Raw genomic sequence first — 25,590 nt, forward strand, 5'->3', positions numbered from 1 at the left:
TCCTCTTTTGACCTCACCCTCTCACCGTCCCCCCCACTCACAAGGCAGGCAATACGCTTGACCTCATCTTTACTAGATGCTGCTCTTCTACTAATCTCACTGCAACTCCCCTCCATGTCTCCGACCACTACTTTGTATCCTTTTCTCTCTCGCTCTCCTCCAACACTACTCACTCTGCCCCTACACAGATGGTAATGCGCCACCGCAACCTTCGCTCTCTCTCTCCCACTACTCTCTCCTCTTCCATCCTATCATCTCTTCCCTCTGCTCAATCCTTCTCCCTCCAATCTCCTGATTCTGCCTCCTCAACCCTCCTCTCCTCCCTTTCTGCATCCTTTGACTCTCTGTGTCCCCTATCCTCCCGGCCGGCTCGGTCCTCCCCTCCAGCTCCGTGGCTTGATGACTCATTGCGAGCTCACAGAACAGAGCTCCGGGCAGCTGAGCGGAAATGGAAGAAAACTAGACTCCCTGCGGACCTGGCATCTTTTCACTCCCTCCTCTCTACATTTCCTTCATCTGTTTCTGCTGCTAAGGCCACTTTCTACCACTCTAAATTCCAAGCATCTGCCTCTAACCCTAGGAAGCTCTTTGCCACATTCTCCTCCCTGCTGAATCCCCCCCCCCTCCTCTCTCTCTGTGGATGACTTCGTCAACCACTTTGAAAAGAAGGTTGACGACATCCGATCCTCGTTTGTTAAGTCTAATGACACTGCTGGTCCTGCTCACACTGCCCTACCCTATGCTTTGACTTCTTTCTCCCCTCTCTCTCCAGATAAAATCTCGCGACTTGTGACTGCAGGCCGCCCAACAACCTGCCCGCTTGACCCCATCCCCTCCTCTCTTCTCCAGACCATCTCCGGTGACCTTCTCCCCTACCTCACCTCACTGATCAACTCATCCTTGACCGCTGGCTATGTCCCTTCCGTCTTCAAGAGAGCGAGAGTTGCACCCCTTCTCAAAAAACCAACACTCGATCCCACTGATGTCAACAACTACAGACCAGTATCCCTTCTTTCTTTTCTTTCCAAAACTATTGAGCGTGCCGTCTTTAGCCAACTCTCTTGCTATCTCTCTCAGAATGACCTTCTTGATCCAAACCAGTCAGGTTTCAGGACTGGTCATTCAACTGAGACTGCTCTTCTCTGTGTCACGGAGGCTCTCCGCACTGCTAAAGCTAACTCTCTCTCCTCTGCTCTTGTCCTTCTAGACCTGTCTGCTGCCTTTGATACTGTGAACCATCAGATCCTCCTCTCCACCCTCTCCGAGCTGGGCATCTCCGGCGCGGCTCACTCTTGGATTGCGTCCTACCTGACCGGTCGCTCCTACCAAGTGGCGTGGCGAGAAGCTGTCTCCGCACCACGTGCTCTCACCACTGGTGTCCCCCAGGGCTCAGTTCTAGGCCCTCTCCTATTCTCGCTATACACCAAGTCACTTGGCTCTGTCATATCCTCACATGGCCTCTCCTATCATTGCTACGCTGACGATACACAACTAATCTTCTCCTTTCCCCCCTTCTGATAACCAGGTGGCGAATCGCATCTCTGCATGTCTGGCAGACATATCAGTATGGATGACGGATCACCACCTCAAACTGAACCTTGGCAAGACGGAGCTGCTCTTCCTCCCGGGGAAGGACTGCCCGTTCCATGATCTCGCCATCACGGTTGACAACTCCGTTGTGTCCTCCTCCCAGAGTGCGAAGAGCCTTGGCGTGACCCTGGACAACACCCTGTCGTTCTCCGCTAACATCAAGGCGGTGACCCGATCCTGCAGGTTCATGCTCTACAACATTCGGAGAGTACGACCCTGCCTTACACAGGAAGCGGCACAGGTCCTAATCCAGGCACTTGTCATCTCCCGTCTGGATTACTGCAACTCGCTGTTGGCTGGGCTCCCTGCCTGTGCCATTAAACCCCTACAACTCATCCAGAATGCCGCAGCCCGTCTGGTGTTCAACCTTCCCAAGTTCTCTCACGTCACCCCGCTCCTCCGCACACTCCACTGGCTTCCAGTTGAAGCTCGCATCTGTTACAAGACCATGGTGCTTGCCTATGGAGCTGTGAGGGGAACGGCACCTCCGTACCTTCGGGCTCTGATCAGTCCCTACACCCAAACGAGGGCACTGCGTTCATCCACCTCTGGCCTGCTGGCTCCCCTTCCTCTGCGGAAGCATAGTTCCCGCTCAGCCCAGTCAAAACTGTTCGCTGCTCTGGCACCCCAATGGTGGAACAAGCTCCCTCACGACGCCAGGATAGCGGAGTCACTCACCACCTTACGGAGACATTTGAAACCCCACCTCTTTAAGGAATACCTGGGATAGGATAAAGTAATCCTTCTACCCCCCCCCTAAAAAAAAAAAAATAATAATAATAATTTGTAAAGTGGTTATCCCACTGGCTATAGGATGAATGCACCAATTTGTAAGTCGCTCTGGATAAGAGCGTCTGCTAAATGACGTAAATGTAAATGTAATTATCACCGCATATTGGCTTTGCTTGAATTGCCCTGCCAACACATTGTTGTTCGGGACATTTTTTTAAACATTATATAAAAAAAATTGAGGTAGGCTATATGATCACACCGGTAATAGATCCGTTGTTGTATTACTTGTGAGGCACAGCTGAGGGAGCATACATTTAAATAATTTGCGTTTTATTTTACTTGGCTGATGGTGCCTGCATCTGATGGTCAGTCTCAGTGGAGGGAGAGAGCAGCAGATTGAGAGTCCGCCTCTCAACATCACTCCGCTCTCCCAGAGAAAGTGAAATACATCTCGATATTAAAAAAGACCCAAGCCGCTAATAACAACAACGCAAGCCTATAGATACACTTTCCTACTCATTCATTACTGCAAGTTGTAGCGCTGAGTGGAAATAGGTAGAACGCGCATTTTATGGCTTATAAAAGTGTTGAATACAAAGTGTTGACAGTGCTGAGTAAGAACTTAAACATGAACTCACTCATAAAAACAGCAGCTCTTTGCTGTATTCGTTGACAGTCTCTCTAGTCATGGTTTTAAACGTTTTGAAATCTCACAGTATCAACTTTGCAGTAGCTTTATTTTATGCCTGCTACGTTACTTCAGACACTGTATTCTGAGCCATCCGATTGGCCAGCGGTAGGCCTATAGTGCACTTGATTTGCTCTCTGGGTCCGCTGGGAAGGCAGAGTTTGTATCTTCAGACACATGAAATGGGTTCAAAATGGCAACAGTTCGCCTACCCGGCACGCAGGGCAACTGAATCGGGTGCACCTACCGCCACAGCCCGAGACTAATTTAAAAAAATTGGAACAAAAGGCTTAATCGTTGTGTTTTTTACAGAAATGTTTGGCGATTGACTAGGAATGCCTTGGATCACGATCGACCGGTAGGTGACCACTGCTCTACAAAGTTGAGTGAAGTTTAATCTCGTGCTGATATTTCTGCATGACAGTCCCGGGGAGCTGCGGGGCAGTCTCTGGGTTACAGCGCGCAGCTTAGAGGGAACATTGGTCTTAACTACTGCTCAGTGATCCCACAAACACAAATGGGTAAATGATCCTTGTTCTGACTGAAGCACTGCAGTTGTGTATCACTGGTGAGCACCTGGCTACTTGCTGGTTCCACTACTCACCAATCTCTCCCTGGTCGTTCAGGTCAAACTCTGCATATTTGTCTGCAAAACAAATCAGCACAAAACGGCATGGTTAGCGTGCGTTGTTAACACACAGCAGACTAAATAAGGAGTGTGGTGAATCAATTTAACACCCCCTCATACCTCCCCAGAGACACTTGGTCACATAAACAACACTCCTACATCAGACAACACACACCACAACATTCTCATAAACACACACACAAAAAAAATATATATATACACACACACACACACACACATACATACAGTTAGCGAAAAAAGTTTTTGATCTCCTGCTGATTTTATACGTTTGCCAACTGACAAAGAAATGATCAGTCTATAATTTTAATGGTAGGTTTATTTCAACAGTGAGAGACAGAATAACAACAAAACATCCAGAAAAAACATGTCAAAAATGTTATAAATTGATTTGCATTTTAATGAGGGAAATAAGTATTTGACCCCCTCTCAATCAGAAAGATTTCTGGCTCCCAGGTGTCTTTTATACAGGTAATGAGCTGAGATTAGGAGCACACTCTTAAAGGTAGTGCTCCTAATCTCAGCTTGTTACCTGTATAAAAGACACCTGTCCACAAAAGCAATCAATCAATCAGATTCCAAACTCTCCACCATGGCCAAGACCAAAGAGCTCTCCAAGGATGTTAGGGACAAGATTGTAGACCTACACAAGGCTGGAATGGGCTACAAGACCATCGCCAAGCAGCTTGGTGAGAAGGTGACAACAGTTGGTACGATTATTCGCAAATGGAAGAAACACAAAAGACCTGTCAATCACCCTCGGCCTGGGGCTCCATGCAAGATATCACCTTGTGGAGTTGCAATGATCATGAGAACGGTGAGGAATCAGCCCAGAACTACACGGGAGGATCTTGTCAATGATCTCAAGGCAACTGGGACCATAGTCACCAAAAAAACAATTGGTAACACACTACGCCGTGAAGGACTGAAATCCTGCAGCGCCCGCAAGGTCCCCCTGCTCAAGAAAGCACATATACATGCCCGTCTGAAGTTTGCCAATGAACATCTGAATGATTCAGAGGAGAACTGGGTGAAAGTGTTGTGGTCAGATGAGACCAAAATGGAGCTCTTTGGCATCAACTCAACTCGCCGTGTTTAGAGGAGGAGGAATGCTGCCTATGACCCCAAGAACACCATCCCCATCGTCAAACATGGAGGTGGAAACATTATTCTTTGGGGGTGTTTTTCTGCTAAGGGGACAGGACAACTTCACCGCATCAAAGGGACGATGGACGGGGCCATGTACCGTCAAATCTTGGGTGAGAACCTCCTTCCCTCAGCCAGGGCATTGAAAATGGGTCGTGGATGGGTATTCCAGCATGACAATGACCCAAAACACACGGCCAAGGCAACAAAGGAGTGGCTCAAGAAGAAGCACATTAAGGTCCTGGAGTGGCCTAGCCAGTCTCCAGACCTTAATCCCATAGAACATCTGTGGAAGGAGCTGAAGGTTTGAGTTGCCAAACGTCAGCCTCGAAACCTTTAATAACTTGGAGAAGATCTGCAAAGAGGAGTGGGACAAAATCCCTCCTGAGATGTGTGCAAACCTGGTGGCCAACTACAAGAAACGTCTGACCTCTGTGATTGCCAACAAGGGTTTTGCCACTAAGTACTAAGTCATGTTTTGCAGAGGGGTCAAATACTTATTTCCCTCATTAAAATGCAAATCAATTTATAAAATTTTTGACATGCATTTTTCTGGATTTTTGTTGTTGTTATTCTGTCTCTCGCTGTTCAAATAAACCTACCATTAAAATAATAGACTGATCATTTCTTTGTCAGTGGGCAAACGTACAAAATCAGCAGGGGATCAAATAATTTTTCCCTCACTGTGTACACACACACTGAACAAAAATGTAAATGCAACATTTGAAGTGTTGACCCCATGTTTTATGAGCTGAAATAAAAGATCCCAGAAAATGTTCAATATGCACAAAAAGCTTATTATTTCTCTCAAATGTTGTGCATAAATTTCTTTACTTCCCTGTTAGTGAGCATTTCTTCTTTGCCAAGATAATCCATCCAACTGACAGGTGTGGCATATCAAGAAGCTGATTAAACAGCATGATCAATACACAGGTGCACCTTGTGCTGGGGACAATAAAAGGCCACTCTAAAATGTGCAGTTGTGTCACACAACGCAATGCCACAGATGTCTTAAGTTTTGAGGAGCGTGCAATTGACATGCTGACTGCAGGAATGTCCAACAGAGCTGTTGCCAGAGAATTGAATGTTCATTTCTCTACCATAAGCTGCCTCCAACATCATTTTAGAGAATTTGGCAGTACAGTCGTGGTCAAAAGTTGAGAATGACACAAATACTAATTTCCACAAAGTCTGCTGCCTCAGTTGTGATTATGGAAATTTGCATATATCCAGAAGGTCATGAAGAGTGATCAGATTAATTGCAATTAATTGCAAAGTCCCTCTTTGCCATGAAAATGAACTTAATCCCCAAAAAACATTTCCACTGCATTTCAGCCCTCCCACAAAAGGACCAGCTGCCATCATGTCAGTGATTATTTCGTTAACACAGGTGAGAGTGTTGACGAGGACAAGGCTGGAGATCACTCTGTCACGCTGATTGAGTTAGAATAACAGACTGGAAGCTTTAAAAGGAGGGTGGTGCTTGAAATCATTGTTCTTCCTCTGTTAACCATGGTTACCTGCAAGGAAACATGTGCCGTCATCATTGCTTTGCACAAAAAGGGCTTCACAGGCAAGGATATTGCTGCTAGTAAGATTGCACATAAATCAACCATTTATTGGATCATCAAGAACTTCAAGGAGAGAGGTTCAATTGTTGTGAAGAAGGCGTCAGGGCGCCCAAGAAAGTCCAGCAAGCGCCAGGACCGTCTCTTAAAGTTGATTCAGCTGCGGGATCGGGGCACCACCAGTGCAGAGCTTGCTCAGGAATGGCAGCAGGCAGGTGTGAGTGCATCTGCACGCACAGTGAGGCAAAGACTTTTGGAGGATGGCCTGGTGTCAAGAAGGGCAGCAAAGAAGCCACTTCTCTCCAGGAAAAACATCAGGGACAGACTGATATTCTGCAAAAGGTACAGGGATTGGACTGCTGAGGACTGGGGTAAAGTCATTTTCTCTGATTAATCCCTTCTCCGATTGTTTGGGGCATCCGGAAAACACCTTGTCCGGAGAAGACAAGGTGAGCGCTACCATCAGTCCTGTGTAATGCCAACAGTAAAGCATGCTGAGACCATTCATGTGTGAGGTTGCTTCTCAGCCAAGGGAGTGGGCTCACTCACAATTTTGCCTAAGAACACATCCATGAATAAAGAATGGTACCAACACATCCTCAGAGAGCAACTTCTCCCAACCATCCAAGAGCAGTTTGGAGACGACCAATGCCTTTTCCAGCATGATGGAGCACCTTGCCATAAGGCAAAAGTGATAACTAAGTGGCTCGGGGAACAAAACATCGACATTTTGGGTCCATGGCCAGGAAACTCCCCAGACCTTAATCCCATTGAGAACTTGTGGTCGATCCTCAAGAGGCAGGTGGACAAACAAAAACCCACAACTTCTGACAAACTCCAAGCATTGATTATGCAGGAATGGGCTGCCATCAGTCAGGATGTGGCCCAGAAGTTAATTGACAGCATGCCAGGGCGGATTGCAGAGGTCTTGAAAAAGATGGGTCAACACTGCAAATATTGACTCTTTGCATAAACTTAATGTAATTGTCAATAAAAGCCTTTGACACTTATGGAATGCTTGTAATTATACTTCAGTATACCATAGTAACATCTGATAAAAATATATCATAACACTGAAGCAGCGAACTTTGTGAAGACCAATACTTGTATCATTCTCAAAACTCCAGAGTACAGGCCTCGGTGTAACGCTCATTCCTTCGACAAAACCGCGACTCGTCAGTGAAGAGCACTTTTTGCCAGTCCTGTCTGGTCCAGCGACGGTGGGTTTGTGCCCATAGGCAATGTTGTTGCCGGTGATGTCTGGTGAGGACCTGCCTTATAACAGGCCTACAAGCCCTCAGTCCAGCCTCTCTCAGCCTATTGCGGACAGTCTGACCACTGATGGAGGGATTGTGTGTTCCTGGTGTAACTCGGGCAGTTGTTGTTGCCATCCTGTACCTGTCCCGCAGGTGTGATGTTCGGATGTACCGATCCTGTGCAGGTGTTGTTACACGTGGTCTGCCACTGCGAGGACGATCAGGTGTCCGTCCTGTTTCCTTGTAGCACTGTCTTAGGCGTCTCACAGTACGGACATTGCAATTTATTTCCCTGGCCACATCTGCAGTCCTCATGCCTCCCTGCAGCATGCCTAAGGCACGTTCACGCAGATGAGCAGGGACCCTGGGCATCTTTCTTTTGGTGTTTTTCAGAGTCAGTAGAAAGGCCTCTTAGTTTCCTAAGTTTTCATAACTGTGACCTTAATTGCCTACTGTCTGTAAGCTGTTAGTGTGTCTTAACGACCGTTCCACAGGTGCATGTTCATTAACACACACAAAACAAAAATATAAAACGCAACATACAACAATTTCAAAGATTTTGCTGAGTTACAGTTACAGTTCATAAGATAATCAGTCCATTTAAATAAATAAATTAGGCTCTAATCTATGGGGCGCAGCCATGGGTGGGCCTGGGCATAGGCCCACCCATTTGGGAGCCAGGCCGACCCACTGGTGAGCCAGGCCCAGCCAATCAGAATGAGTTTTTCCCAACAAAAGGCCTTTTTTACAGACAGAAATACTCCTCAGCACCCCCAATAATCACACCAACTGTTGTCACCTTCTCACCAAGATGCTTGGCGATGGTTTTGTAGCCCATTCCAGCCTTGTGTAGGTCTACAATCTTGTCCCTGACATCCTTGAATAGCTCTTTGGTCTTGGCCATGGTGGAGAGTTTGGAATCTGATTGATTGATTGCTTCTGTGGACAGGTGTCTTTTATACAGGTAACAAACTGAGATTAGGAGCACTCCCTTTAAGAGTGTGCTCCTAATCTCAGCTCGATACCTGTATAAAAGACACCTGGGAGCCAGAAATCTTTCTGATTGAGAGGGGGTCAAATACTTATTTCCCTCATTAAATGCAAATCAATTTATAACATTTTTGACATGCGTTTTTCTGGATTTTGTAGTTGTTATTCTGTCTCTCACTGTTCAAATAAACCTACCATTAAAATGATAGACTGATCATTTCTTTGTCAGTGGGCAAACGTACAAAATCAGCAGGGGATCAAATACTTTTTTCCCTCACTGTACATACTATATTACGTCAACTACCTTGTACCCCTGCACATTGACTCGGTACTGGTACTCCTTGTATATAGCCTCATTATTATTTTTATTGTGTTACTATTTCCTTTTTTATTCAGCAAATATTTGTCTTACTTTTTAACTCGTAAGTAAGCATTTTACTGTAGTCTACACCTGTTGTATTCGGTGCATGTGACCAATAAAATTAGATTTGAACAGTAGGTCCATAATCCTGACCTTCCAACAATGAACAGACCCTCCCATTTGGCCTGGCCTTGAGTTTAAGTTACGATACTGTTACGATACGGACAGATTATTAGGTACACCCATCAAGTACCGGGTCGGACCCCTCTTTGCCTCCAGAACAGCCTGAATTCTTCAAGGGAATGGATTCTACAACCTGTCGGAAACGTTTGTTGCTCAATTGTTATCAATGGACCTAACGTGTGCCAGGAAAACATTCCCCACACCAGTACAACACTGTCACCAGCCTGTACCAGGCAGGATCGGTCCATGGACTCATGCTGTTTATGCCAAATCCTGACTCTGCCATCAGCATGACGCAACAGGAACTGGGATTCGGCTCGAGAATAATGTCACAGGTCTGGGTCGGATCTGATTGTCACGGGTCTCGGGTCTCGGGTAGGTGTCATTTTAACTGACTTGTCTGGAAGGAACCATACAGATCCAAAACGCGACTGCTGCAGTAGAGGGAGAGAAATTGTATAATTTATGCTGCTGCTATTTGCTTTTTGAGAGTGGCGCGTGTAGCTTGTTGTTGTTGGCCAATCATAAGTCATTAAAGCAGCAATAGGCTACAGTCACAGCCTCTGTGTGGGGCAAAAGCTAAGAGATATCTAATCAATGGAGGAAGATGGAATTAAAAGTTAAAAGGAGAAGGATAGGCTACAACATCCAAGAGCCAACAGGTAGGCTGCTACTTTATATTCTGAATAGAGTTGTTTTTTGTAACTGTGTAGGACGAGAAACTCCATGCAGCCTCAATTAGCTTAAAGTGATACTAAGAGGATTTTGGCAATGAGGCCCTTTATCTACTTCCCCAGTCAGATGAGTAGGCCTCTAGTGAAAGGCCCAGGAGGGCGGCTGTTTCTGAGATACTGGATCCGGCACGCCTGGCACCGACGATCTTACCACGCTCAAAGTCGTTTAGGTAACTAGTTTTGTCCATTGTAACATTTAATCGAAAAGTAACCGAATGCCTCGATGCCTATCTCCCTGCTTTATAAAGCAAGCCACGAGCACGTGACTCACTGTCTGTAGGAACGATCCATTTTCGTGAACAGGGTGATGTAACTAATAAACTGGCTGGTGAGTGTAGGTCAGATCCTTCATTAAGTAGCGAACTGCCCTGTGCCATTCCAATTCTCTCTCTCTCTCTCTCTCTCTCTCTCTCTCTCTCTCTCTCTCTCTCTCTCTCTCTCTCTCTCTCTCTCTCTCTCTCTCTCTCTCTCTCTCTCTCTCTCTCTCTCTCTCTCTCTCTCTCTCTCTCTCTCTCCTCTCTCTCTCTCTCTCTCTCTCTCTCTCTCTCTCTCTCTCTCTCTCTCTCTCTCTCTCTCTCTCTCTCTCTCTCTCTCTCTCTCTCTCTCTCTCTCTCTCTCTCTCTCTCTCTCTCTCTCTCTCTCTCTCTCTCTCTCTCTCTCTCTCTCTCTCTCTCTCTCTCTCTCTCTCTCTCTCTCTCTCTCTCTCTCTCTCTCGCTCTCTCTCTCGCTCTCTCGCTCTCTCCTCTCTCTCGCTCTCTCGCTCTCCTCTCGCTCTCTCGCTCTCTCTCGCTCTCGGCCTTGAGCTGTGTCGTCGTATGAACCGGGGGGGAGTAGGGGGACAATGCTGACCCTGTACGTAACCTCCTCCAGTTCCCACCTAAACACTGCTCTGTGAGTGGGCCTCTTGTCCTAAAGCCCTCTGTCAATCATCCATCCATCCGTTCACACACTGATAGTCAACTCAACAACACGTGTCCTCTTCTACATTCCTCAATGTTCTGATGTTCCAAAGGTGAGTGAAGTATCTTATCCTATCTCGGAGGCCTTCGCTATCCCCCTTTTTCCCTGTGCCCTCCTATTTCCCTCTCCGGGCTTCGTTGTGTGCATAAGGGCAAGGACAGACAGTCACACATTGTCTCGCTTTCTTCCCCACCCCTTTCTCTCTCGCCTCTTTCCCTCCCTCTTCTCTCCATGGTCAGGAGTTTGTTCTGACAGACATATTTGTGTGAGAGAGACATCAACCCCTGGAGCCTCTGAAGCGGTTGGTTTGAAGCCTCAGCTGAGACTGTGGGACGCTACATGGAAAGCATCCTGTCATTCTCCATATGTAAAAATGTATGCACACATGACTAAGTCGCTTTGGATAAAAGCATCTGCTAAATGGCATATTATTATTATTATTATATATTATTTTTCAAAATAATAATGTATTGTGCTCGACTGCTGCCCTTGCTCTTTGTTCATTCTCGCTCTCTCTCTCAAACAAGAACAATACCTCCAAACAATTGCTGTAACAACTTTTGATAGGTCTATATTATTCCTGTGTTATTAACCATATCTCAGAGGTTGACAGAGCTCTGATCTAGAAGCGCAAGATCTAAAGTGAGACAGCAAACCAGCTCTGAAGCACAGCGGCCAATCAGCAGGGAGGAGGACAGAGGGGGCAAAGGTCAGGGGACAGGAAGTCAGGGGTCAGTGAGATACCATAGAGACTAGAATGAGATTGTAGCATTGAGGACCTGCCTGGCACCCTGTATGTTTATACACCATTTCCTGCACTGTACTGAGGAGTATGAGAAATACATACAGCATTGGGGCTCTTTCTAGGTCTGGTCTCCCATGTTTATAATCTTAGGACATACAAGTATAACACACACACACACAGAGAACACTACGCTGATTGGCAACTCTCATACTCTCAGACCTGTCCGTGAACGATGACACACACACGCACGCCAACACACAAGAGTTAATGTAGACAGTTATATGGCAGGAATCTGGGAGTCTTTGAGGTAAGCCCCGGTCTCAATGCTGTGGTATGGTAGTTAATCTGGTCCTGGTTTCACTGTTATTCTACTCCCTATAACCACATGTTCCCCAGAGCCCTGGATATTACAACAACAACAACCAGAGTAGAGGAGCAGCCACATTCCTGCTGCCTGGACTGCTGGGGACCCATCGGGCCTCACAACCCACTTAGAAATCAGTACAGAACACACAGACACTAAAAAACAGACACAAAAGGAAAACATCAGCAATAACCGACTACATTATCATGCTGTTAGTTTGCCTGTCCAAGTAGACCTGGCACCATGCAATCCCACACGTAACAACACTTACACAGTAATGAGATGGCAGCACAAACAAACACATTGGCATATGGTACACACACCCCTACAGGCAACTCACTCCCACTCCTGTGATTAAGCGCTAAAATAGGACAGTGATACATCAGATATTCCAGGCCGGGTAGGTCTTTCCTGGCAGAATTCCTTACTTTTAAAAGAGTCCAGTTTTTCCGGGAGGTCCTCCTCATCCCGGTATTTCTGGTCTTCCATGTATTCCTAAGAAGGAGAAAGGAAGATGGGAGAAATAGATCTTAGAACCCAGCAGAGTATCAGGTCTAACATGGTATCAGATCCACCAAATGTTTCGATCATGGCTACCTCCCAATTATCTCTTCTTCTGCCCAAAGTGTGCACTTCACTTCTCTTCACTGGTTAATAAGGAAATGACTCAGAGGTGTAGTCCAGGGTATACGCTGGTATACGGCGTATACCTACTTATTTTTCAGTCAGCATTGCGTATACCCACTTCTAAATCCCCCCTGATGCGCATCATTCAGTAATATCTGTGAGTCAGATTGCCTATTTTCTTCCTCGGGGATAGTGAAGCCATGACCCACCCTCCTCTGCCTCTAATTGGCTGGTACTCGCTGCTTTCACTGATTAGATTGGTTAACTTTAGGCATGAGGACTGATGAGCCAATCAGAGGCAGAGTAGGCGGGTCATGCCGAGGAAAATATCGCTAATACCTCAGGTGCCAGTGAAAAAAAAAAAAAAAACTCAGGTGCCGGTGCCACTTGACTACGATAACGGCAGCAGACCAAACAACGGATGAAGAAAGGACACAAGCGGCGGTGTGCCACCCCAGTTGATGGAAGACATCATTCTGAGGTAAGTTTTAAGGTGGTTTCCAAATGAATCATTATTTTAAACTACTGGCAAATTGCCAGTGACTGCACATTTAGAGGAGAAGAGATGTTGCCGCCAATAGTTAGTGCGAGTCGGCTAACGTTATGAAGCTAGCTACGTAGATTGGGATAATGTGGGGAAACCGGGGCATTGTTGGTTTTCAGTAAGTGTTTAATCAACCCAGTTCATAAGAATTTCATACCAGACTGATGAAACTGATTATCTCAATGTTTATGAAGCTTGTTTATTATTGTAAAGGTCTAAATTATAACGTTAGCCAAGTTACTAAGCCCTAAATTATAACATTAGCCAAGTTACTTAGCCCTAACTAACCTATATGATCTAGTTTAATTGCATAGTAGCTAAGCTGGTAGTTGATTTTTAAGTAAGTTAAAACACAAGAATGGGGACAAATAGTTTAAGATTCAGCCTAAAACAATATTGAGGTCTAATCAGGCTGTCTTATTTTGTATAGGGACAGGTAACCATGAAAAGGAAGGGAGATATTGCAGACTTTTTTTGTAAAGAGGCACAAATCAGGCCCAGATCAGGCCCAGGCAGACCCCACCCCTAAAACCAGCAGCCCTGGCAGCTCTCAACCGGGAGCTAGCCAGGCAAGTCAGTGTGAGCATAGAGAAGGATCCAGTCTACCACCACCAGGTCAGAACACACAGGCAGTAAATTGCATCTCCAGTTTATTGAAAAGTGAAGCCTCACACTGTAACAAAAGGTGATTTTGACAGATTAAGCCTCATTTTGAATTTCTGTGTGATGTTATTTATTTTATTGCCCTTCTATTTATTTTGTCTGTATCCATGTTTGTTTTTTACAATGCTACTGTTATATAACATTTTGTGTTAAATTTGTTTTTTTTTTTGTTAAATAAACTCTCCCAAGTATTTCACTCACTAATCTCCTGTATGCTTCAGCTTCACTTGCTGAAAATATTTCCACTTGGTTATGCAGATTGTTAATGTAAAGAGGGGGACCCATGTCTTGCTGATGACTATTGTGATCACAGTAGTGTGTGTGTGTGTGTGTGTAAGTGTGTGAGAGAGAGAGAGACAGGGAGATGCATAATTAGTTTTGTTGTTGTCTGTAGACATCAATAATGACTGGCCAGACCTGTGGAGTGCTAAACAAACAGAAGACTTCAAATCCAAGAACCCCTGGTTGGGATCCAAAAACAAAAAATTGGGTAAGTTTAGGTAGATTGCTAGTTTGGGTAACTTCTGAAACAGTGGGCACAGATAACTTTGTGTGTGTGTGTGTGTGTGTGTGTGTGTGTGTGTAAAGGACCATGCACACGTACAGCTGTGGATACAGGAGTAGTTACATTGTTTGTTTATGCTTCGCAGGATGTCTGGTCTGTAGCAGTGTGAACTCCATTGGGATCGACAAGGAGCAAGGACAAGGTGTATCGCTCTCAAGAGAATGGATGAACTTTGAAATTCAAGTGTCTGGCCAGGGAAGTAGAACAACAAGTTTGTCAATCTTGAGAAATAAGGTGAGGAAACATGCGTTGTCCAAGGCCCACACTCAGGCTGTGAAGGTGGCAGAGCAACAGAAAGAAGCTGCCATTGAGAATGCAGTGGAGACTATGACTGAGTCCTACATGAAGGAAACTGAAGCTGTGTTTCGAACAGCCTACCATCTGGCCAAAAAGAACCGACCCTTTTCTGACCATGAGAGCCTCATTGAGCTGCAGGAACTGAATGGTGTAAAAATGGGCTCAATACTTCATTCACGTTACAGTGCAACACAAATAATACAACATGTTGCTAGTGAGATGCAGAGCAAAATCATCAGTAGCATTATAGCATCATCCAGTAAGTTAGCTGTCCTAATTGACGAGGCATCTTCTTTAAGTCACAAAGCTGTCATGACAGTTTCTATTAAAGCATCAATTCAAGAAGAAAGCCCTGAGTTCATATTCCTGGAACTTGTTGAACTGGAAAATCAGAGAGCAGATGGCATATTACAGGCGTTACTCACCTGTTTAACTAATGCTGGCTTTACAGAAGAGTGGCTTCATGAAAACTGGGTAACATTTGTATCTGATGGAGCCAGTGTCATGCTAGGAAAGAAGTCAGGAGTAGCAACCAGACTGACTTTGAGATTCCCAAAGCTTTTTGTATGGCACTGCATGAACCATAGACTTGAACTTGCTGTGTCAGATGCAGTTGATGAGGTAAACTCTGTCAATCACTTTAAAACTTTTATCCAGAAGCTATACTCTCTGTATAGTGTGTCAAACAAAAATGAACGTGAACTTGTTAATGCAGCAGCTGAAGTAGGCTCACAACTTCTTCGCATTGGCAGAATCTTGGATGTACGCTGGGTGGCCAGTAGCTTTCGGACTGTTCGTGCTGTTTGGACATCCCTGGGAGCTCTTGTGCAGCACTTTAAAAATGCTTGCAGTGATGAGATGAGGTCCACCAAAGAGAGGCAGATGTACAGAGGTTTGTTAGACCGTGTTCAAAGTCCAGAATTCATTTGTGACCTTGGCCTCATGTACGACACTCTCCATGAACTAAGTCTCCTGTCACAGGAGCTTCAGTCTCGTTCTATAACGCTCCTCAGAGCAGAGCATCTGCTGAAACGCTCAATCAGAGTGATCCAGTCATTCAAAGAGAGTCCAGGTGAGAAATATAGTGAGGCTTTAGAAGCAAAACAGACTGGGGAGTATCGGTCTATAGCCCTGAAAACAAATGCAAAGCTGAAGTCTATCAATCCAGGCCAGTTCTTACAAAGCCTTGTGAACAATCTGGAGAAACGCTTGTCTTTTGAAGATGAGACCATCATGGACCTCAGCATCCTTGATCAGAGTAAGTGGCCATCAAAGCCCAGCATCCGCCATGGTGAAGAACAAGTTAAGCGACTGTGCAAGCGATTTAACTTGTGCACAGACCAAGCACTGAATGGGATGCGGGACCTACTGGAAGAGCCCAGTAGTGAGCCCAAGGACCTAAAACCACTTATGAACTGTATGAAAACATTCCCTGTCGGTACAGCAGAGTGTGAGAGGAATTTTAGCCTTATGAACAATATAAGCTCAGACAAGAGGGCTGTCCTTCTGATCTCAAACATATCAAACTTGATGATGATTAATATCAACGGCCCACCAACTTCCAAGTTTGATCCTAGAAAATATACAAGGACCTGGTTGAAGAGCCATCGTGCTGCCTCTTCGGTGCGTTCTAGACAGTGCAGTGTGAAAGCTCCTGCAGAAAGCAAATTTGTCTGGAATATACTGTAGTATGAGCAAGGTCAGAAACCCAGTGCTGGGTTGAGAGAGTATATCACTGTTGATGTGTTGTTAATGCATATATTTTGTTAATTGTTAACTAAATATTGTTGTAACATATTTTGTTGAATGATTTACTGTAAATGAACATGTTCAAAACAAAGCATATAGCAATATGAACAAGGATGCATTGTCACCTTCAGATTTGAAGTATTTTATTTAAATAAATGTGCAAAAAATAATCGAAACACCATTTCCTGTTTGCCTCATGATAAATACATTTTACATTCATCCAGGCTGCTCTTGTGACCAGTAGTAACTACAAACTGCTCCTAATCAAGTCATGATCATTTTATAATAGTGTGCAAGTAGAAATTACATATTTTTGGGTAAACTAAATCATAGTCTTACATGTCACTGTTTCTAAAACAGGGCTTTTTTCTGGACTACTTAAAAAAAAAAAAGGTGAATACTGAGAGTATACCCACTTCTCCAGGGACCACTACACCACTGAAATGACTGGGATAAGAAATATGGTGGAAACTCCAACTATCCCATGCCTCCACCAATCCAATATTTTTTCGAATGGTGGGAAGAAGTGAACTAGTGTACACTTCAGGGGAAAGGAGATATTATTGGGACCATGCTGAAACAGGTTTCAATGTACCTGAAAGAGGTTTCAATGTGTCAGAAACTTCAGCTAATTAGCTTAACTACTGCACAGGACAATGAAATCACCTCAACCTCAAAGATGTCCTCCTTAGAGTTATTTTGTCTTGATAAAATGGAACACCCCACAAGGGTGAAGGAAGGAGGTAAGCTGCCAGAAACGTCCAGAGAAGTCAATGAAAAATGAATGGAGCAATCTGCCGTGTGAGACAGATTCTCCATGCCATGTCTCCAGGGGCTGTAAAGAAACAGGCTGCATCCCAAATGGAACCATATTCCCTATTTAGTGCACTATATAGGGAATAGGGTGCATTTAGGATGCAAACACACACAGAGTGTTTTCCTATAGGGCTCATTAAACAAGTTGGATGAATGACTGATACCTGAGTCAGTAAAGAAAGGTAGACAGCCATTGTGACTGACTGTTCAGGTGTTCTCAGGTGATGAAGATACCTTTAATGTCTGAAGGTGTGTTTGTACAGTACGTGTGTGAGTGGTATTAATGCACCCTCTGTGGAATCGGCAGAAAGCAGAAACCTTACCCGACAATCTAGACCCACTACAATTCGCATACTGCCCCAACAGATCCACGGACGACGCAATCAACATTGCACTGCCCTATCCCACCTGGACAAGAGAAATACCGATGTTAGAATGCTGTTCATCGACTACAGCTCAGCCTTCAACACCATAGTGCCCTCCAAGCTCATCACTAAGCTCAGGGCCTGTCATGCCAAATAGTGCCCCCCGTCACAATGGGATTCGATGAGTTCTAGCTTCTGTTGCAAAATTCTGACCGGATTACGTAATGAACCAACGCGTCCGTTGCTATGCTGGTTGCTTGGCTCCATTTTACCTCGTAGCGGTCGCGAAGGAAGGAGGATGCGGGTAGTTCTAGTTCTATTTCACCTCATAAGCGCTCAGTCCGCACATAATTATTACCTCAGAATTGCTCTCCAAGGACGGTGTTTTTGATGGTGACAACTTGCTGACTAACTGCTGCTTCAGAGGACCGAAAAGACTGGAAAGAGAACACTCTCGTTTTACCATATATTTATCTTTATATAAGAATATATTGTTAAATAGGAATAAATAATTTAAGCTGTTTTTAGATTGACGTTGCTAGCTACTGTACTTATTTACCTCAGCCTGTCTAGTCAGCTAGCTAGCCAGACAGTTTTATTTAGCTAACGTTAGCTAGCAATGTATGTAGCTTGCACTTCAATGGCATCCCTCGAGGAGATGATTTTATTTGATCTTTCCAACCAGGCGAAGTACTATGAAGGGACCACTGATCTCAACAAGAGGCACAACATTCAGAGAAATTCATAATTCAGGGTAACGTTAAGCAGTTAACTTCTATTGGATAACTGGACAGATTTAGCTACACTACCAGTCCAAAGTATGGATACACCTACTCATTCAAGGGTTTTTCTTTATTTTTACTATTTCTTACATTGTAGAATAGTGAAGACATCAAAACTATGAAATAACACATATGGAATCAAGGTAGGGGGGGTATACAGAAGATAGCCCTATTTGGTAAAATACCAAGTCTATATTATGGCAAGAACAGCTCAAATAAGCACAGAGAAAAAACCATCAAGCACTATGATTAAACTGGCTCTCATGAAGACCACCACAGGAATGGAAGACCCAGAGTTACCTCTGCTGCAGAGGATAAGTTCATTAGAGTTACCAGCCTCAGAAATTGCAGCCCAAATAAATGCATACCATCTGGTTTGGGTTTAGCGGGACTATCATTTGTTTTTCAACAGGACAATGACCCAACACACCTCCAGGCTGTGTAAGGGCTATTTGACCAAGAAGGAGAGTGATGGAGTGCTGCATCAGATGACCTGGTCTCCACAATCCCCCGACCTCAACCCAATTGAGATGGTTTGGGATGAGTCGGACGGCAGAGTGAAGGAAAAGCATTCCAGGTGAAACTGGTTGAGAGAATGCCAAGAGTGTGCAAAGCTGTCATCAAGGCAAAGGATGGCTATTTGAAGAATCTCAAATATAAAATATATTTTGATTTGTTTAACACTTCTTTGGTTACTACATGATTCCATATGTGTTATTTCATAGTTTTGATGTCTTCACTATTACTCTACAATGTAGAAAATAGTAAAAATAAAGAAAAACCCTTGAATGAGTAGGTGTGTCCAAACTTTTGACTGGTACAGAAGAAAGAAAGGATGAAAGTGAGAGAGAGGTGGGAAGAAAGTGGAAGATGGAGAGAGGGAAACAGAGAGAAAGACAGCAGTGCAAATGTACTTAGACTTGAGTATTTCAACAACTCTTCACTTCCAACTTGTTAGGCAATCATATGTACCTACGGGGGAAGGATGGCCAGCCACACAGGAGGCTGATTTTTACTAAGGAGAAGGAGGCCGTGCTGACCGAGATGCATGCTGGCCATTTCGGAGTGAGGCGCATGATTGTCAAAATCAACCTACGCTTCTTCTGACTGGGAATTGTCAAGGAGGTGGACAGCTGGGCAAGTGAAATAACCTTTTGTTTATCAATCACATTCTATTGTATCTGAAATTATTTTGATTTCAATGAGTGTCATATCAGAGAGAACACAACGTTTCAATTTGTCACTTTTTGCTTAAAAAGGTCAGTACCTGTCTAGCCTGCCAGAAGTTTGAGAGGGCGAAGACTGTGGCGCCGGAGTTGAAGCCCATCAAAGTTGTTTCACCATGGCACATGATTGGTAAGTGTCCCAATTCAAATTTTGCCCTGATAAGTTGTTTTGTAATGGTTGCTTTATTTGACCACAGCAGCGTTCAATATTATAGAATGTGTGTGTGTCAGTATGCTTACAAATATGAAAATCAGCATACTGTATGACACAGATATGGGTAAGAATTAAGTAATCTAATCTATAGTCCCCTGTAGCTCAGTTGGTAGAGCATGGCGCTTGCAACGCCAGGGTTGTGGGTTCGTTTCCCACGGGGGGCCAGTATGAAAATGTATGCACTCACTAACTGTAAGTCGCTCTGGATAAGAGCATCTGCTAAATTACTAAAATGTAAAATGTAATCTTCTCTCTAACACTTTAAATGTTAGGGGTGGACATCATCGGACCCATGACGAAATTCAGGAATGGCAACAGCTGGTGTCTGACGGCGACCGATCACTTTACCAAGTTGGTGGAGGCAATACCCATTAAGGTCAGTAAAGGAAGAGTACGTGCTTAACTCTAAATTCCCTTCTGTAACCCATTAAAAAGGGTGCTTGGAACCAAAAATAGATTTTCGTTTTGTATGATACCCATCAAGGACGAGACTGGCGAGGCCACCTCCAAGGCGATGATGGACATCTTCAACACCCACAGTTCTCCTGAGGTCATCTTGAGTGACTTAGGTCATGAACGCTGGAACAAGGTACGGATGTTATAGGTTATATTCTGTCACCAATGGTTTGTTTTATTTATTTTTTACAATTTGTTTTTCCATGGTACATAAGACATATCTTACATTGTCAATAGATATCGCTTTCCTACCCCCTCCTCCAGGTTTGGTGAATGGACCAACCAGACCCTCAAGATTGCCATGGGCTGGTACAAGGAAGTGTGGGCGAACAACCTGAAGGTAATTCTCTTTGCACACAACAGCAGCATCCAGGCCTCCACCGAGTACGGATGGGAGCCGCAGCTGTTGACGGAGGTAAACAATGCAATTGTATATACACAATTATTGCATATACTGTAGTCTTTCAAATTTGTGATTGACTTAGCGTTGTTGTTTGTCTATTGCTATTTTTATATAACGTACTTTCAGATCACTGAAACCCCACCTGATGTGGTGGAAGTTGTCGAACCAGATCAGAAAGCCTTCGAGGACCACCTTCAGGCACGGACTGAGAAGGATGTGGAGGTTTTTTACCAGGTAAAAATGATTGTTCACTGTTAATTAATTTTCTGGCCCTCCAAGAGATATGTAAGAAATGTATTTTTAATATAAAATATAATTGCAATTATTCCTGTTATCAATCAAGGTGAGACTGAACATGGACAAGGCGCAGGAGAAACAGAAGGAGAGCTACTGGAGCAGAATCAAGAAGGGGACCAAGTGCTACGACATCCGGGCGAATTACTTGGTTTGGAAGAAGGACGAAAGGAAGGCGAGACCTGGGAAACTTCGCTGCTCTTTCGCTCTTAGCTGGGGTCACCATATGTTAAAGTGAATATAAAAAATAACTATTTGCATTTGCACAAAAAATAACCTGAAGCTTGTTTGAGTTTCCCTAACACTGATATTTTTCTATTTGTCTTCCTAGGGTTACCTAGGTGGAAGCCAACAATCTTCTCCAGTTGGAGCAGTTGGACGGTCGACCACTAAAGGCACTGACGGCCTACACTTCGGTAAAGCCCAATAGACAAAGCATGTTAAGCTTTGGTTGACATTTGAGAAAGCAAGAAATGGTAGTTATGCTGAGCTTGTAAAAATGTACCTCTTCAATTTACCTCTCCAAATAACTTTAGGACCATCGACTGTCTGAGCCCCCCCTAGGCTTTCTTTCATGATTTGTTTTATTTTGACTGGAGCAAGATTGAGCTTATCCCTGATGTGGAAACTGCCTGGATATTCTTTCATGATGGTTTTTTCCAAATAGTAAACAAACATGCACCATTCCGCAGGTTCAGGGTTAAAGGGCGGGATAATCCATGGTTTTCTTCTGAGCTGTCTTGTATTATTCACGACCGTAATCTAGCCTGGGCTAAAGCAAGGAAATCTTGTTCTGATGCTGATTGGCTTATTTTTAGGCAGTTAAGAAACAAGTGTTCTTTTCTTCTCAGGAAGGCCAAGTCTGAATATTTTATGTCTGTTACCACTGATAACCTGAATGACCCTAGAAAGTTTTGGAATGCTATTATGTCTATGTCTGGTAACAGTAATGTTAATGAATTACCGTCATGTGTTTTGAAGGACTCTGTTGCTATATATGACAAAACTGAAATGCTGAATTGTTTCAATGAGCACTTTGTATCATCTGGTAGGCTGTTTGATTCAGTGTCCTCTGTCTCTGTACAACCCTGTGTGGATGAACCAGTGTCCTCTGTCTCTGTACAACCCTGTGTGGATGAACCAGTGAGAGCTGGTCAAACTTTTAGTTTTCTGCCATTCTCAGTGCAGGTGGTACATAAAGCCCTGAAATCCTTAGATCAAAGAAAGCCTGCAGGTCCTGATCTTTTGGATCCCTGCTTTTTAAATCTGGCAGCTGATTTCATAGCTGAACCACTTACATATCTGTTCAATCTAACCCTGGAATGTAATGAAATTCCAAAGATCTGGAAATCAGCATTTGTCCTACCACTTTTAAAAGGGGGAGATCCAACTCTTTTAAATAATTATAGGCCAATCTCAAAGCTGTCACCCCTGGTGAAAATACTTGAAACCCTTGTAAGTGAACAGCTAAAATAGTTTTTATTTACTAACTCTATTTTATCAATGTATCAATCGGGCTTCAGGAAGAAGCATAGCACAATTACAGCAGCCATGAAGGTTTTAAATGATATCACTGAAGCCCTTGACAAAAAACAGCACTGTGTCTCACTTTTTATTGATCTCTCTAAGGCTTTTGATACAGTTGATCATGCTATACTAAGGCAGAGATTGTTGAGTGTAGGTCTGTCGGAGCATGCAGTTGCATGGTTTGCTAACTATCTGTCTGATAGAACTCAGTGCACTCAATTTGATGGGCTTATGTCTGTTAAATTGTCTGTCCTGAATGGTGTGCCCCAGGGCTCTGTACTTGGTCCTCTCTTATTCACTATTTATATTAATGATTTAGACAAAAATGTCCAAAATGCACAACTTCATTTTTATGCTGATGATACTGTTATTTACTGTTGTGCCTCATCTCTTACAAAAGCTTTCCAGAACTTGCAAACTGCTTTTTATACTGTTCAACATACCTTGTGTCAATTGAAGCTTATCCTCAATACTGACAAAACTAAACTAATGGTGTTTTCTAATGCAAGAAATAGACCTCTGAACCTTTCACCTGTTACTACCTGTCAGGGCAAGGAGATTGAGGTTGTAACCTCATATAAATATCTTGGAATTCTAATTGATGACGGCCTCTCTTTTAAATTGCATATTCAACAACTTACAAAAAAATTGAAGCTGAAATTGGGATTTTATTTTAGGAATAAGGCCTGTTTTTCTTTTGAAGCCAGAAGGAGGCTAGTATCAGCTACATTTATGCCTTTACTAGACTATGGGGATATTTTATATATGAATGCTTCCGCTCAGTGTTTGAGATCAATTGACACTCTTTATCATGGTACTTTGAGATTTATTTTAAACTGCAAAACCCTTACGCACCACTGTACTTTGTATACCAGGGTTGGCTGGCCTTCTCTAGTCACTCGTAGGCTCAGTCACTGGTATACTTTTATTTACAAAGCCATTTTGGGTTTTCTACCTTTTATTTGGGCATTTTTATTGTTCAGAAATGTGGTGGGTACTCTCTTCGTTCACTGGACTTTATCCTGCTAACTGTTCCAAATGTCCGAACTGAATTTGGTAAAAGGTCTTTTATGTACTCTGCGCCATCGTCTTGGAACACCTTACAAAATAATTTTAAACTTTAATCCGATTGGTGTTTTTAAATCTCTGATGAAGGATTTTGAGGCTGATTCCCTGACCTGTCAATGTTTTTAATTTGCTGTTTTTGATATTGTTATACTCTTGTGAATTCATGAATGGTTTTTACTAGATTACTTGTAGTTTTTCATGTTGTCTGTCTGTAATTTTTTGTAATGACTTGGTGCTGCCTATCTTGGGCAGGACGCTCTTGAAAAAGAGATTTTAAATCTCAATGAGCCCTTCCTGGTTAAATAAAGGTTAAATAAAAAATAAATAAAAAATAGAGGTATCCCATCCACCAGAACCAGTGAGTTTGGATCAGCCTGATTCTCTGTGCTCTGAGTCGGAGGGGGACCAGCTTGAGGTAGGCTATATCTTCCAAAAGTGTTGAAAAGTACATATTTCCCATTTATAACAATGCACTAATCCATCAAAATTTCTCCCAGTAAAGTGTAAGCTTGTTTACGTCTCTGTCTCCTACCCTGTTCCCTTTAACTCTGCTCCTGTTCTCCAGGACCTAAGGGTTCTGCCCAACACCCATTCGTGGATCCACCTGATGTCCTCCATTACCAACCACCCTCCAACTTTTCATTACATCATCTACAGCTACTGTTGTTGTCATGTCATTATCTGCTAAGAAAGTTGTTTTGCTCTATCATACTGGGCACATAATATGTGAGGTACACAGATTAACTAAAAACACTAGCACTGCAAACACTCAGAACAAAGAGAGCATCAGTGCCTGGACTTGTCTCCCTTCCGAGACTGGCTGCCTGTTGAGAACAAGTGACAGGCAGAACCTCCCACCCACACAGCAACCACCTCCTCTATATTCCACACACCAGAATTCAGTATTTTAGTCAATGATTGCCATGTGAGTGTACAAAAAATAAAATAGGTGAAAATAAATTAATGACACAACTGTACCAAAAAATATCAAAGTTTATGTAATAAAATCTTAAATATTGCCAGGTTTGTTTTCACAGCTGTTTCACAAGTTGTTAATTGTAAGGTATCCTTTGATGGCATTTATTTGTTCCACATTATTAATTGTCAATTTGTAAGTCGCTCTGGATAAGAGCGTCTGCTAAATGATGTAAATGTAAAAGTAAATGTTGTATCCTAGGACCTACAATAGATACATATATATTGCAACCACAAGGGTGTACTAATGAGCTATGCGAGATAGAAAAAAATTAATCATAATGGATGACTACAGAAATTATATAATTTCTGTGTAGATAAGGGAAGGGCAGGTTAAAATAAATACATGCCAGCCAGACAAGCCAGTGTATGAATCAAACATATTTGCATATGAATGGCGTGGAAGTTAGCTGACTGTGATCTATAAGGTAAGTAAGTGTAAAGTAGATTACACGTTTTCTTTGCCATATCCGAAACGTAGCAACGTTTAAGACATGGATTTCATGTTGTAATGTTAACAAAGTACCCATAAGTAGTTAGAAGTAATGTTTTCATTTTATTTGCTGAACAAAACTTTTTTAAACAGCGGAATTGTCGCAGAAATCAGCCTTGTTTGTATAGCGATGATGAAAAGAACATAATTTAGGCTGTAATGATCTCCAAAATTCTAATCATTAGGTCATCACACCGCTGACATAGCAATGGACGCCAATAGTTTATCGAATCCCATTGTGATGCAGAGGGGGACACATTTTGGAAGGGGGACATTATTTGGCATGACATGCCCTGGGTCTGAACACCTCCCTGTGCAACTGGGTCCTGGACTTCCTGACGGGCCGACCCCAAGTGGTGAAGGTAGGCAACAACACCTCCGCCACACGCTGATCCTCAACACGGGGGCCCCACAGGGGAGCATGGTCAGGCCCCTCCTGTACTCCCTGTTCATCCATGACTGCGTGGTCATGCATGTCTCTATCTCAATCATCAAGTTTGCTGACGACACAACAGTGGTAGGCCGGATTACCAACAATGACGAGACAGCCTACAGGGGAGGAG

General features: G+C 43.6%; 2 protein-coding genes across 5 annotated transcripts in view; one reads left to right on the forward strand and one right to left on the reverse strand.

The window, feature by feature from the left end:
• Nucleotides 1-25,590, reverse strand: part of LOC121582703 (allograft inflammatory factor 1-like) — a 48,563-nt gene that overhangs the window by 15,038 nt on the left and 7,935 nt on the right. The window contains exons 3-4 of the mRNA XM_041898720.2: nt 12,392-12,458; nt 3,615-3,656 (exon numbers count right to left, since the gene is read on the reverse strand). Coding sequence (XP_041754654.1) covers nt 3,615-3,656; nt 12,392-12,458 — 109 coding nt within the window. The remainder of the gene's footprint in view (nt 1-3,614; nt 3,657-12,391; nt 12,459-25,590) is intronic.
• LOC123492579 (E3 SUMO-protein ligase KIAA1586-like) lies at nt 12,929-16,350 on the forward strand. 4 transcript variants are annotated; one of them, XM_045225087.1, is made up of 3 exons: nt 12,929-13,819; nt 14,192-14,287; nt 14,448-16,350. In XM_045225087.1, the coding sequence occupies exon 3, from the start codon at nt 14,528-14,530 to the stop codon at nt 16,346-16,348; it is 1,821 nt and encodes a 606-aa protein (XP_045081022.1). In that variant the 5' UTR covers nt 12,929-13,819; nt 14,192-14,287; nt 14,448-14,527; the 3' UTR covers nt 16,349-16,350. The 4 variants fall into 4 exon arrangements, with proteins under 4 accessions (XP_045081022.1, XP_045081023.1, XP_045081021.1 ...); XM_045225088.1 differs by having other exon boundaries at nt 12,929-13,749; XM_045225086.1 differs by having other exon boundaries at nt 12,929-13,071.

The sequence above is a fragment of the Coregonus clupeaformis genome, chromosome 15 (genome assembly GCF_020615455.1).
Source record: "Coregonus clupeaformis isolate EN_2021a chromosome 15, ASM2061545v1, whole genome shotgun sequence".
NCBI lineage: Eukaryota > Metazoa > Chordata > Actinopteri > Salmoniformes > Salmonidae > Coregonus > Coregonus clupeaformis.